This window comes from Marmota flaviventris, chromosome 5, assembly GCF_047511675.1.
Source record: "Marmota flaviventris isolate mMarFla1 chromosome 5, mMarFla1.hap1, whole genome shotgun sequence".
Classification (NCBI taxonomy): Eukaryota; Metazoa; Chordata; class Mammalia; order Rodentia; family Sciuridae; genus Marmota; species Marmota flaviventris.
The window spans coordinates 3,520,844-3,535,992 of NC_092502.1; the positions used below are offsets into that span (position 1 = coordinate 3,520,844).

The window sequence follows — 15,149 nt, forward strand, 5'->3', positions numbered from 1 at the left end:
CTTTGTCTTCATTATCTGAAGTTCTGTCTTCCAAGTGATCTAGGTTGTTGGTAGTGCTTTCTTTTGAGTTTTTTAATTTGATTTATTGTTTTCTTCATTTCAAGGATTTCTGTTTTTTTTCAGAGTCTCTGTCTCTTTCTTGAAGTAATATTTTGCTTACTGTATTTGCTGTTTTATCTCTTTGTTGGTGTGATCAATGGATGCTATTGCTCTCTTATCTCTTTGCTGGAATGATCAGTTTTTGCCTGTATTTTTCATTTAGGTCATTCTTTAATTCACAGGTTATTTTAATTATAAACATTCTGAACCCCTTCTCTGATATTTCATCAACTGCACTGTGCGTGGGTCCTGTTATTGTAGTATCCTGATTTGTTTGGGGCCCTTTCCTCCCTTGTTTTTTTTTTTTTTATGTTGACTATGTGATTTCCTTACTTGAGGTGTGGATCTGAGGTATTACAGTTTCTACCCTATAATCTTGTAGTATCTGTGCAGATTATCTGTACCTCACCATGGTATTGGGCTTCCAGATCCTGCTGGTGTCCCAAGGTGGACATTACTATAACTATAGGTAGTGGAGGCAATAGTGGTGGTAACTTCAGATAGCAGTGGGGGTGCCACAAGATGGATGCAAAGTCTTTCAGAGATGGGACTGAAAGGATGGGCTATACACTGGCTTTGGGATGCCTGCTCCAAGATGCAGCTAGCTCTTAGGCCCTGTCTGTTGTCCTAAGGTAGAGGCTACTGCATGGAGAAGGCTTTGGGGATGACTGCAGTGTCTCAAGATGGAAGTGGTTTAGACTTGGGCTCTCAGGCAGTGGTGGTAGTGGGGGTGGACCAAGGCCTACACTAAGCCTGGGCTCCCACACAGATTGGTGGAGGCAGATCTTGGCTGGGCCTGAGCTCCTGCGGGTGTCTGCTGGTGGGTGGGGGTGGTCCTTCTATGGTATAAATTTAACAAACTAATCATAACACCAATGTAAATTTTGAATTGAAAAATCTAAGAAAAACTAAGCAAATAGAGAGTTAATCCACATTCATAAATAGGAAAATTCAATGTTGTTAAGATGTCAGTATTTTACATCTTGATCTACAAAGTCAATGTAGTACCAATCAAAATGACAGTAAGTCAGTAGGTATCATGCTGCATTTCATTTTCCTACCTAAGTGCTCTGAAATTTCTCTTGTGATTTTTTTCTTTACATATTTCTCTTACCTTTTAAAAATTTTCACCTTAATGCTTACAGTCTCTAGTGTGTGTTGATTTGAAATAAATCATTCCCATTTTTCTAAAATGTTGGAATCATCCATATGTGCCTGGATTCGGGCATGTTACAATTGGTGCCACAGCACTGCCAGTGCAGTATTACTATTTAGAAAGCCACATCAATGGAATGAAATAAAAAGAGAACACCCTGAACTTCTCAACAACTTAGATATACTACAACTAATTATGAGTTTGGTAAATTTTCAGAATAAAAAATCAATATATAAAACTCAAGTGTATGTCTATGTTCTGGCAATGAATGGACTAAACAATTACAAAAATAATTTCTGAATTGGAAGAATAGTTCCATGGTAATTTGTAGTATGGGTGAGGCCCTAGATTCAATCCCCTATATATATAAAAAAATTCTATCTATCACTATGTTAAAAATAATAAACTGTTCAGGATAATGTTAACAAAAGATGTGCAAATTTATACTCTAAACAAAAGAATCTTTTTAGATAAATTAAAGAATAACCAAAGAAATAGAAAGATATACCAAGTTTATAGCATGGATGACATTATCATCAAGTGGCAAATATGTCTTATATTAAATTATAGAAACAACACATTATATTACCATCTGATATTTGGCAGAAATTGACAAGTTTACCATATAATATTCAAATAACAAAATCAATTCTGCACAAAAGGTTGACAAATTCATAGTGCTCACACATCAATTTTAAATCGTACTACAGACTTACAGTACTAAAGATTCTGTTGTTCTGGTGTAAAAATAGTCATACAGATCAACTAGATATAATTGTTAAACTCTTACATTCATATATGTGATTTTTCCCCCTATTTTTGGTATTGGGGATTGAAAATAGGGGTGTTCAATTACTTAGTCATATCCACAGCCCCTTCTAAAAATTTTTTAGACAGGATCTTGCTAAATTGCTATGGCTGTCCTTGGACTTGCAGTCTTCCTGCCTCAGCCTCCTGAGCTGATGAGATTACAGGTATGCACCACTATACCTGGCAATATAAGGTGATTTTTTAATAAATATGCTGACACAGTAAATTGTGTGTTTGTGCACTGAGACTACTGTTTATTTATTCACATGAAAAATAGTAAATTTGCATCTGTATCACATATCATACATAAATAACTCAAAATGCATCAATTATCTGAGACAGAAAATGAAAACTATAAAGATCTAAGAAGAAAATATAAACAGAAAGAAAGAATTATTACTTTGGGTTTGGAAATAGTTTCTTTGACATAATACCAAAAGCGTAAGCAAAAAAAAAAAAAAAAAAAAAAAAGGAGTGGAATAACACTGAAATTCATCACAATGAAAAACAACAAAAAATGGAGCTTTTGTGTTTAGAACATCATAAAACTATGAAAAACTACATAACATATAGAAAAAAATATTTGTAACTCATATGTTCTGTTATAATCCTATATCTAGAACTATAAATAACATTTAAGCCTTAATAATTAACAGATACATAACCCAATTTAAAAATTAACAAATCACCAGATAGACATTTCCCGGAAAAAAGATATTACAACGGACCAATAAGTACATAAATGACATTCACCACATCATTAATTATCAGGGACATAAAATGAACACTACAATGTGATATCAACTTGCACACCCGGATCATTTTGTTCAAAATAGCAATAATACCAAGTGTTTGTGAGAAAGTGGGCCAATTATAACTCTGTACACTGCCGGTTGGAATGTAAAGTACTATTCTTATATTAGACAATGTGAAAGGTAGTATGATTTGAAAAATAATCTGGTAAATGATCAAAGAGTTAGACATAGAGTCACCAGAGGACCTCCTAATTGTATTCCTAATTATATACTAAAAGTAAATGAAAACACATTTTTACACAAAAATTTATACACGTTTTCAAATAAGAGCCCAGTGCAAAGATTCACAAACCGATAGATCAATAAACAAAACATATTGTATCCATATGGTAGAATATTGTAGGGTAATATGTCGGTTGAAGTTTTGACACCTGCAACACGGATGGGCCCTGAGGACCAGCTGAGTAGAACTGACCAGCCCTGGGACACTAATAGCCCAGTTTATGCAGAGAGCTGGATTCAGGTCTGCAGGTAGAAGGGGGTCAGCGTCTGTAGAAGGTGGTGTGGGTGGGGGATGACCGCTAGTAACGAAGGGTGGTGGGGTGATAAAGGTGAAAAGCTATGTCGATTCTGACCACACTCGGGAAGATGCTAAAAAAAACGTTGAATCTTACACTGTAAGTGGGCAATTTACGTGGCATGGGAGATCCATGCTGGGCCCCAGGAGGGACCGGTGAGGCTCCGACAGAGGGCGCCACACCGCAGCTGGCACGTGGAACTGCGCACTTAGTGCTGCTCTAAAATCCTTGTTCTCTCTTATTGAGACGACAGCCTAGGTCCCTGGGCCTCGCTAGCTATCCCTTCATCCACGCTGAGCAATGCCAGGCCCGATTCCTGCCAGGAAGACGTGCTTCTCGGCTCTCCTTGACTTTCTGAGGCCCTGCTCACCCACACTGCCCTCTGCCCTGGGCATCCACCACCTGTGTTCTCCGCTCCTCACCGCCCACCTGGGCATTTCCACTTGCTTGTTTCATCTTCCCCAGGCCCAGGTCTAACTCCAGCCTGCACTCTGCTATTCAATCTTCTATACACTTTTTGGCACTGAACTGCTCTTAGGACCACATTTGAATCCTACACGTCTACATCCAGTGCATGTACGGTATTTGAATCAGATCATTCCTCTGACTTGGATTGTATTGTTCCTTTTTAAAAATGTGTATGTTATTGGTCAAAATGCTCTAAAATTTTCTATTGTTTTAAATTTATAATGAGTCCGTGCCTCAATTCTTTTAACATTGCACATTTTGTGAGGGAATTCCTCTCCTCTATATTACATATTTATACATATATCTCATAAAATGTTTCACATATGATATAAATGATTTATGGGAAATATATGATCATAGCATTCATCTCAAGGTTTATCATTTATTTTTAAAAATATCAGAGGCTGAAGCTTCATTTACATAGAGACAAAATATTTTTCTTAACCATAATCATTAGTAGGTGACTTAAGGTTTGTTATAGTTTAACATTTTGAATACCTTAGCAAAGACTTAGGCTATTAATTGCAGTTTTGATTCATTTTATCTATATGAAAACCATCATATTTCTTAAATAATCTTTTACTATACTCTATCTTTAATAAGCTTAGAAATTTTCCCAGCTAGTAATATTATTTGATTGGGTAATATAGTGTTTATTATTATATTTGCCTATTTATCATTATATTTACTTCCTTAAAGTCAAATATAAAAACATTGGTTTAACCCAAAATTGAATTAAATTTCTATAAAAAATTCAAGCTATTATATGAGTAAGACAATTTGGTTGAAGAGTAGTGAAGTGTAGACTTTCTTCTCACTCCTGTTTTGGGGGATTGAATTCAGGGATCTTAACCGCTGAATAATCACCCCAGCCTTTTTTTTTTTTTTTTTTTTTTGAAACAGTTGCTGAGGCTGGCCTCGAGCTTGTGGTCCCCTGCCTCAGTCTCTGGAGTTTCTAAGATTATAGACTAGTGCAACCATGTCCCACCTCCAAAGTAGTCTTGTTTTTAATAAGGTAGAAAAGTGTTATGAATTACTTCACTGAACTCAGATATTGCTTTTTAACCTGTGTGCTTGAGCAGAGGAGAAGCATTTGTTTTAATGGTCTGCTAGACCTGAAAAAGGGAAAGAGAGGGAAAGGAATTCACAGCCATCCCTGTTTATAAACTATTGCATGCACTGTGTTGAGTCCTGTTCTACAGTAAGTAGAGGAGCAATGTGCAAATTAGAGAAGCATAATCAACCTCCAAGTTATATATTAGTCCATTAAAAATAAGTGTAAAGAATTCCTAGCTGACACAGTGCAGTCTACCGCAAGGACATCACCACTATTGTAGGACACATGTGCCAGGACCAGTATTTGGCGATGTCATCTCTGTGTCTGTGTGGATATGGGTCTGCAATGACTCGTGGAATATCCTGAAGGAGGAATGCTGAGCTCCTCTCATGATCTGCACCCTCTAGCTTTACCTGCAGGATCAAGTTCATTATATGCCAGGATCGCAGATTTTTTTCTTCAGGATGCTAAGATCCAACTTTGGTTGATTTAAGCCATATAAAGGGAGGTATTCTGATATTGGCCTGATTTAACCAGCTGGAAGGCCTTTTAGAGAGGATCGTGCCTCACCCTGAGAGGAACAAACACTCCTGCTAGCTTCAGAGAGGAAAGCAAGAGTCCTTCTGCTGCAGAGGAAGGGGATCACTTCAACAACCACTGCAGTATGGAAGATGACTCTGAGCCACATGCAAAAGAGCTCACTGAGCCGAAGGCCCAGCTTAAAATAAAGAGAAGCTCATTACAGTGCTAGGTTTGTGGTTAGTGTTATGGGGAAGAAGAAAGCAACACAATAATAGGGGTTTTCTAAGGCAGTTAGGGCTAGGGTAAAATCTCGACTGCCTTTCATCTTATATAATACCAAAACAACCACATATCTATCTATGTATAAATATGTATGTCATACATAAAATTTAAGAAAAAATATGAAGATTTTAGGAAACAATTTTCTATTAAAATTGATCACATCAGTTAAGCAATTGTTCAAAAAACAGTGCAAATCAATTGCAGTATATTTCACACCTAAGGGTTAGAACACCTAAGAATGTAAAATCCACACTCAGAAATTCTTAAGAACATTTCAGTATCCTATGTATAAGATAATCTGTAGAGGACAAAAATAAATGAGAGTTACTCAGTCATCCAGTACCCCAAAAGACAGTGTTCACCACAAACACAACATGCCAAACCTCCAAGTAATGCCTGTTTTCTCCACCTAAGTTACCTTCATTTCAATATTTATATTAAAAGTTGTCTATGAGTTAATAGATAAAAAACCATGAGTCATTTCAGCAAAATGGTAAGTCCAGGATATACTGGACTCTACATAAGCAATCCCATGTCCAGATTAAATGTACCACATACTAAAAATCTGAGTGCTACAATCAATTAAGGGGCTGCTTCCACAGATGACCACCTCCATTTGCTAAGTAGGGACAACACACAGATGTGCATTATCTATCCTAACAATGTTTGCTGGTGATTTATGCTGTGGTTAGTAGAACTACAAAGATGAGAAAACTTGATGCTGATGTGCATTAGCCTGCATATAAATGTAAGCATATCAAGTGTGCTCAAAAACAAAGCATAAATACAATTACCCAGCTCAATCTCCAGACTTTCCCTTCCCTAGCACCTTCATGAATGCTCTGGACACCTCCCTGTTGCGCAGGCTGTAGATGAGGGGGTTCAGCATGGGGGTGAGGATGGTGTAGAAGGCCGACACCATCTTGTCCTGGGTGGGGGACCGGTCAGAAGTGGGCCGCATGTAGATGAACATGGCTGCTCCATAGTACATGCCCACCACCATGAGGTGGGAGGAGCAGGTGGCAAAAGCTTTGCGGCGACCCTCCCCAGACCCCATGTGAATGACGGCCAGAATCACACGAGCATAGGAAGCAATGATGATGCCTACAGGGAACAGAAGCATAATGATACAGCAGATAAATATCATCCTTTCAAATGTCAAGGTGTCAGTGCATGCGAGGGTGAGCAGGGCAGGGACGTCACAGAAAAAGTGGGGTATTTCCCGGGAACCACAGTATAGGAAGGACAAGGCAAATGCAGCTTCAATTATACCATCAAGGGAGCCAAGAAGCCAGGAAGCAGCAGCCATGAGACCACAGACTTTCTGGCTCATGAGAACTGGGTATCTTAATGGGTGGCAAATGGCCACATAGCGGTCATAGGCCATTGCTGCCAACAGGAAGCACTCAGCTCCCATCAGGGACACGTAGAAGAATATCTGGGTCCCGCAGCCTGCCAGAGAGATGGAGTTCCTGCCAGAAAGATAGTTGAAGACCATCTTGGGGACAGTGGTGCAGATGAGCATCAGGTCCATGAGGGAGAGCTGGCTGAGGAGGAAGTACATGGGGGTGTGCAGCTGGGTGTCCAGATAGATGAGGAGCACCATGGTGGAGTTCCCCATGACGGCCACTGTGAAGATGCCCAGGACCAGGGCAAAGAGGAAGGTGTGGGTGGGGCTGTGGTTGAAGATGCCCAGCAGGATGAAGACAGGGCTGGAGGTCTGGTTCCCCCAGGCCATGGTGAGCTGCTCACTGTGGAGAGGACAGCATGTAGGAAATGGGAAGGTTTGTGCTATAGAAATATGGAGGATTTTTCTCTTACACAAGCACACTACAAAATTATACATGTAATTTTGATTTGTACATCAGGGTGGTTAAGGCTTGTTTGTAACTTGATGTGCTTTTAAATGCAAGATACCTACATTGTGCACATGCTGGGTTTCACAGTAAAAACCTGGAAGTCTTCTCAAAGTCACATAATCTGGGTACAGGGAGAACTCAGCTCAAAGGTGTAGTGTCAATGCCCTTTATAGTTACACTATGTAGGGATTCTGACTGTGCAAATGCACAGGGAAGTGTTCCTCTGGTGAGCAAACTCCCTGGGGGTCACAGGTACTCTGTTTCCCACCCTTAGGACATCCTGCAGTTTCTCCTAGGAACCACTAAGATAACTAACATGTGTGCAATGTCTAGCTGATGTGGCAATGCCCCGCATGAGGAGGCTCTGTACCAGAGTCTTATCAGCCTCTACCTTGACCTTAGGCACACAGTTACTAGGAATAAAGGAACTCTCTTGTTAGACAACCACAATGTTTCGCTGAGCCTAAACCTGTCCACTTAACAGTAACTTTATACAATGGAACTTCTTGAGAGACATTGGATATTGCAACTTAGTATGTCACTGAGGAATAAGCTGCATGAAGTTGCTAAGTCTGTACCATGCCTAGTGATACCATGAACAATAGGTCCTAATGATGCCAATGACCTAAAGTACGATAGATATAAATAAAGCTGGCAGCTTGACCCCTCTGCCGTTCTGCCATCTTTCCTGCCTCTGCATCTTATCTCTGGGTCTCTCTTTATTTTCCAAACAACACTATGATCATGGGAGGAGTCCTGGAATTCTTGGGATTCTGTGGCATTTCTGCTACATTTTCCATGGAACCTTCTTCATCACACTGTGGTGTTTATAAAATTTCATGTAGAGGGAAGCATGTCTTAACACACGCACAGAAGCTGTTAACCAGTGGGTGTTGCTGATAAGTGAGTTATCATGGAAGACGGTCCTCACCAGTGTTTTCTTCTCTTATTCCATCACTGAAAGTCAGGTGTACCTGTGAGACATTAGAATAAGCCATTCTCCCTGGGACCCACCAGAGGGGACCATAAGCACACAACACAAACTCTGCCTACAGGTTATTTTTGCTGTGTGACATTAAGTAATTACCAATTTCCTTAAGCCTTATTTTTCACTCTGTAAATGGGCATATTAGAAGTTGGCATGAAGTTATGAAATGAAACCTTAAGCTGTTTAGAACGTTGCTTGTGTCATGGCTTCTGTAAGTATTTTTATATTAAGTACCACTGGAGGGAATAAAGCCCATCCCTACTTTATCTCTAACTATGTTTAAAAACATTTTTTAGTTATAGAGAGACATAATATCTTTATTGATTTATTTATCTGGTGCTGAGGATTGAACCCAGGTCGACCACATGCTAGGTGAGAGCTCTACCACTGAGCTACAACCCCAGCCCCTATCTCTAACTAATGTAGTTTATACAAACGTCAATCTCTTCAATATTTTTTGGAAAATCCCTTTACGAGTCCTTATTTGGCTGCAAAGTAGCATCTTTTTAACTCTGTGTTTTGACCTCCTTTTCATTTTCTTTATGGTCCTCCTTCTTGGGAGATCAGGCATTTTATTTCTTCTTTAATGCTATCTGAACAAATTGTGATAATTGTATTTTTAGTTGTTTGTCCTCCTGAGTGTCTGTGTGCAGGTCCCCCACTATTTGAACACACTCCAGTTATAACTTAGGCATTCCCTGAAGCCGTGATTCCTCATCAGTTCCAAACGTCCTATCAACGCTTCTCACAGTTCCTATATTAACAATAAATTCAACCCTAATTGTGTGGGTTAATACAAACCATGCTGCTTAGTTGTTTAAAATTTTTTACTTTCCCACCCTTCATAAGAGTTTTGCTAATTATGTTTTCTTTATGTGATTTATTTATGTTATATTTATTTTCGATTGACATGTAATACTTCTGCATGTTTACGTGGTGTATGGGATGTTTCTGCATGTGTATACGTAGCGTAATGTTCAAATCAGGATAAGCTCATGTAGTTCTTTAAACATTTGTTGTCTCTTTGTTGTGAGAACATTCAAAATGATTTCTTCTAGAATATTTGAAATGTGCTTATTATGATCTGCTTTCAACCACATGGACAGAATGGGGGAGATTATGTTAAGTGAAATAATCTGAGCACAGAAAGACCAGCCCCACGTGGCCTCACTCATGTGGACCTTGCAGAACCAGGAATAGAATGGTGCTTTCCAGAGGCTGAGGATGGGGTGGGAGAAGGAAGGATGAGAAAGGTTGGTCAAGGACTCCTAGATTATGGCAAGATCAGAGAGGTGATCTCTGGAGTTCTATTGCTCAGCAGGGTGACCATAGATTATAGAATGTACTCTATGTTTCAAAAGGGCTAATTATATGTTCTAAACCTTTTTCTATCATTCACCCTTGTGTAACCCTTTCACTATACACCCCTCAGGAAAATCTTGAATCAAGTTAAAAAAATGCTCCTGATTGCCCATGCTTGCTGATTGAAATATATTGCCCAGTAGATGAAGACCACTCCCGTGAGCCAGTTGCATCCCCTCTCTTTATCAATATGCATTTCCTTCCTTCCCTTGTGCTGTCACCCTGCCTGGCCTTCTTTCTCTAAGTTTTGAAATACACAGATGACTATAAAATTGTTGGAAAACGACACACATCAAGTCAGCTCTTGAATATCCTCTCCTTTTTCTATTTTCTGCAGCCATGTTTCAACTGCACGTGCTGCAATTGAAGGGTACCCAGAGCATCAGAGCGACATCTTTCAGATTGGACACAAATCACAGGATTAGCCAGCCTATAACTGAAAGGTTAGGGATGCTAAGAAAGCTGTGGGATCCTCGGAGCAGGAGTTCCACGCGCCGGGTGCTTCTTCACCTGCATTTGTCTTCTGGCTTGTCTTTTTTCCCAAAGAGGCCATAAACTTCTGCTGATTCTCATCTCACATTTGGCTAATGCATTGCCTCTATTTTTGCCAAATCTGAACCCACAGCTCTCAGCAATCTTGGCTGCCTGCCACGGGGGCTGGCATGAGCAGCGCTTCATGGCTGTTGGTTTTGAAGACATCATCCTCCTGTGAGCAGGGCCTGGGTACAGTCAGTCAACTACGTTCTTTCCCTACAGTCCTGGACCCCTGAAAGCCACATCTCCTTCCACTTCCAGCCATATGGCTGGATTTCTGTTCCCTTCTCCGTTCCAGGGCAAGCTCTGCACACACCAGGCTCGACAGGGCCTCCCTCTCTGTTCCACATGCACGTGAAGGCCAGGACCTCTAGGTCAGGAAAACCTGGGCTTACGTTCTTTTCTACACCAATTCTTTTATCACCAGACAAGTTAAACAGCATCTCTAGGATTTTGTTTCTATCCTCTCCACCCCTCACATGGTTGTCTTAAAGATAAGCTACCCCTTAAAATTCCTCATGCAATCACATCTGTCACAGCGTGCATTCTTCAGATCAATCTTGCTATTTCTACTCAGACCTTGTCACCCCTTCATTTTCCTTACGAGATTGTTGGTTTCTGATTGGTATGCTATGTGCTTATCTGAGATGTTCCTAATCCAACAGAGATTCATGTATAAGGCTTGTTCCTAAGATCCCCATAAATATCAATTGAACTGGAGTGTCTTGCAGTTATTCTTAAGATATCATATTTTATATCACTGTAAACAAGGCATTACATTCCATTAGCAACTTCACTGGTATTATTTCATTCAATCTGAAAACTGTTGGAAATATAAGAAATGCATTATTCTACGATTTCAGTGACTATAAAGGGGTAAGTTGTAGATCAACATGAAAAATCACCTCATTATTTGGAAGAATTTCAAATGACAGAATTTCTAATACACAATGGTTGAATAGACTGTGATTCCACCCAGTGACTTGGACTCCACAATGGCCAAACCATCTAAATATTTTGGAACATACCTTCTTCCTGGGACTTACCTTCCACATGTGTTCAAGAAGACACCCCACTTCCAAGGCCACCAAAAGCATTTAAATTTCTAGAGTGAGCCTCTGCAGCACAGTTCTGTAAAGTAATCTGTGGCTTGCTTCTGCAATCCTGCAGGGAATTCAGTCCCCTGTCTTCAATTATGGTACTCTGTGTGACGACCCACGTTTTCTCCTAGGGTTTCATAAAATTTAGTTCTGAACTTGTGAAGGTGACTCAATATTTAACATAAAAAGAAAGTCATTTCACTTTATTAATGAATATTACAAATTCCCTATATTTTTTTTCTCTGGTTGACCCTGCTTTTTCAGTATTTCAAGATTTTTAAATCCATAAACTCCATATGGTTCAAGGGAAAGAGGGCAGTTCGATTTCTCATTCTTAATTAAATTGAAACTCTAAGAGTTTTCTTTTTTCCTTATTTACCGGTAAATATAACTTTTGAAAAGTTGATTAGTTATTTTCAAATGGGCCCATCAGGAGGTGTCATTCTGTGTTCATGCAGGCTGCGCTTCTACATTTGGGATTACAGCACTGTTGTGAATTTTTCTGTTTTTGAAAGATTGCCATCTGTGATGACAGAATCTACGACTAGCTCTCTCATAACCATCTTAGAATATTCTTATAAAGTACATAGAGAAAAAAGACCAAAGGTTTTTTTTTAATTTATTTTTTTCTTATTCTCTCACACCACTCCACACAGCCTTGCTCACACCAGGTGTGTGGACATATTTTTCACATACTGCTTCAAATACACATTTAAGTAGAAATTTAAATTTGTTTTACTCTGTTTGTTGACCAAGAGTTCTCCACACCAGATATCGCATTTTTTTCCTTTTAAAAGGCAATTTCTCCTTTCTTATACAATATGTTTGAATACATCATAAGATAGAGGATTCAGGAAAAGAAAAAAGTAGAAGTATCAGAAGTCCACTGTGAAGACTTCATCACAAACAGATTGTGAAATGTGGAATGATGTAGTTACTGCAACTGACGCAAAAATGCTTGAAAATGTATGAATGGTTATACACATCTCTTAAATTAAATTAAAGCTATGTTAAACAGAGGAATAATGACAAAGGTGTTTCTATATTCATGTGTAAAGTAATATTAGGGGACATACAAAAAAATAAAAATGATGAAAGGTGCCAATAGTTTTCAAGGAATTTTACTATGTTAAACACCCTTTCACATCTAAAAAGGATTCTTGTTTGTTTACCTGCTTTTAGTTTTTGCAGTACTGGGGATCTAAACCAGGGCTTCACAAATGCTAGGCAAGTGTTCTACCACTGAGCTACATCCTCGGTCCTCAAGAAATATTCAGTTTTCCTCCATTGTATAAAAATTAATAAATAAAAATAAAGATTCTTTGTGAACTATGGAAAATTTCCAGAGATTGGGTCATTTTTAACATCAGAAATTATTTTAGTTCTTGTGGCTGGGAGTTCAGGATCAAGGTATGCACAGATTTATCTCCAGTAAGGACTAGGTCTGCACTTTTAAAATGGTGCCACTACATTGAATCTATCAGAGAAGAGAAGAAACAGAAAGACAACCACGTCTCCTTTCTCCTTGACTCTTTTATAAAGGGGCTAATTTCACTCATCTGAGCTCCACTGTCCTGACTTAATCAACACCAGAGGCCACATTTGTTAATGTGTCGTGTTGGGGATCAAGTTTCAACATGACTTTCCAATGGGATAACCTCATTCATTTAAACCATTGCAAGTGCTAATCAAAATATATGCAAGTAAAATCTAACCAGATAGCAAATGAATAAAAATTTCCTGTGAGAGTCCCCTTGGGAGTCCACAATGAAATACTCCAGTTCTATTTGCATATTTATTACCACTCCAATACTTGATGGCTCTAATAAATATGATGATCTTTTTAACCTCTCATGTTTTCTGAGAGCTTTAGCACAGGGCTCTTCATGTGGTGATATAGTGGCTTATCTTTGAGCAGAGGGTTCTGAAGCTTTGGGGACCACATGAGGGTCTTTGTCTCCCCCCACCTCCCACAGTCTGTGCATGTGGCTAATTGGTTCTAGTTCACCTCAAGGAAGCCTCAACCAAGCAGGCCGTTTTTATAGCATGTTGAAATATCCTCAATTTATTTAATGACACATGTCATGGGTTTGTATTGTCTTAGAACACTTTTTAAATGTTCTTTTTAGTTATACATGACAGTAGAAGGTATTTTGACATGTCCTACATACATGGAGTGTGACTTCCCAGTCTTGTGGTGGTACATGATATGGAGTGACACTATATTCACATCAGAATGTAGAAAGTGATGTCCGACTCATTCTACTGTCTTTCCTCTCCCTTCCCTTCATTCCCCTTTTTCACCATCTGGTGAACTCGAGAATGCTGTTTTGTTTGTTCAGTTTCACTAAAGCTTTTTGTTTATCTCCACTGATTTCTTGTTTTACCAGTAACATTTCTGTTGGAAATACATTTTTAAAATTTAGGAAATAAAAAATCAAAAGAAAAGAAATGTAGAGGTTAAGCCATGTTTTTAACATAAGGGTAGCTAAGCAACTGTTTTAAGTGATTTTGAAATATAGTAATTATTACATATCTTTAAGGAGACATAGCTAAGAAAAAATAGAATTTTTTAAATTAAAATTTTTATGACAAATATTCATAAGTATTATAAACATTTATGATATAATATATTTTATTTATGATAGAATATAAATACTATAAATATTTATAATGTAATATTAATTACTTAGAACATGTTAAGTGATATGCAAATGTACACAGAGTAGCTCATGTTGGTTTATACTCTAAATATCTCAGTTTCAAATGAAGAAAAATGTATATTTTTATGGCCAATAATGCTTAATGAGTTTAGTTAGCAGAATATTAATTTTAATCAAATACAAAATCCTGACATTAAACTTTAGAGAAGGAACATTTTTGTTATTTTAAATAAGGTCAACTGGATTTTTAGAAAATGTGTTAAGTGTATCATTCCAGTAGACATTTAAACTGTTACTTGGAAGGTATTCTATGCTTTTTTTTATATTTTAATGATTTTGTTTTAGTTATAACTGACAGTAGAATTCATTTTGATAAATTATACAAGCATGGAATGTATGTCACTCTAATTAGCACCCCCTGTTCCCTTCCTCTAGAGATCTTTCTGCCATTGACTCAGGGTTATTCTGTGGATGTACCCACGGCAAAGTTCACTGTGGGGTATTCATATGTGTACATAGCAGGTGATGTCAGATTCATGCCCCCGCCCTTCCTTTCCCTGTCCGCCTCCCTTCCCTTCATTCCACTTTTGTCTACTCCATGGAACTTCTATTCATATCTCTTTGATATGATATCTTTCTTCCTTGAAAAGTGTCTGTTTAGTTCTTTACCCATTTATTAATTTTATTTTACTGTTAAGTTTTTTGAGTTCTTTGTATATTCTAGAAACTAATGCCTTGGGTTGCAGGTGGCAAAGATTTTTCTCCCATTCTGTATACTCTCTTTAGACTCTAGATTGTTTTCTTTGCTGTGAAGAAGTGCTAAAGGAGAGGGGCAGGAGAGGTACTGGGGTGCTAATTAGAGTGACATACAATATTTACAATGCAGTATTAATTACTTTTAGTTTGATGCCATTCC

At 38.4% G+C, this 15,149-nt stretch overlaps 1 protein-coding gene across 1 annotated transcript; it reads right to left on the reverse strand.

Annotated features, from left to right (window-relative positions):
* Window positions 1–6,526: 6,526 nt before the first annotated feature.
* Window positions 6,527–7,465, reverse strand: LOC139705617 (olfactory receptor 2M3-like). Its single transcript, XM_071611774.1, has one exon. The coding sequence runs from the start codon at window positions 7,463–7,465 to the stop codon at window positions 6,527–6,529; it is 939 nt and encodes a 312-aa protein (XP_071467875.1).
* Between the last annotated feature and the right edge of the window lie 7,684 nt (window positions 7,466–15,149).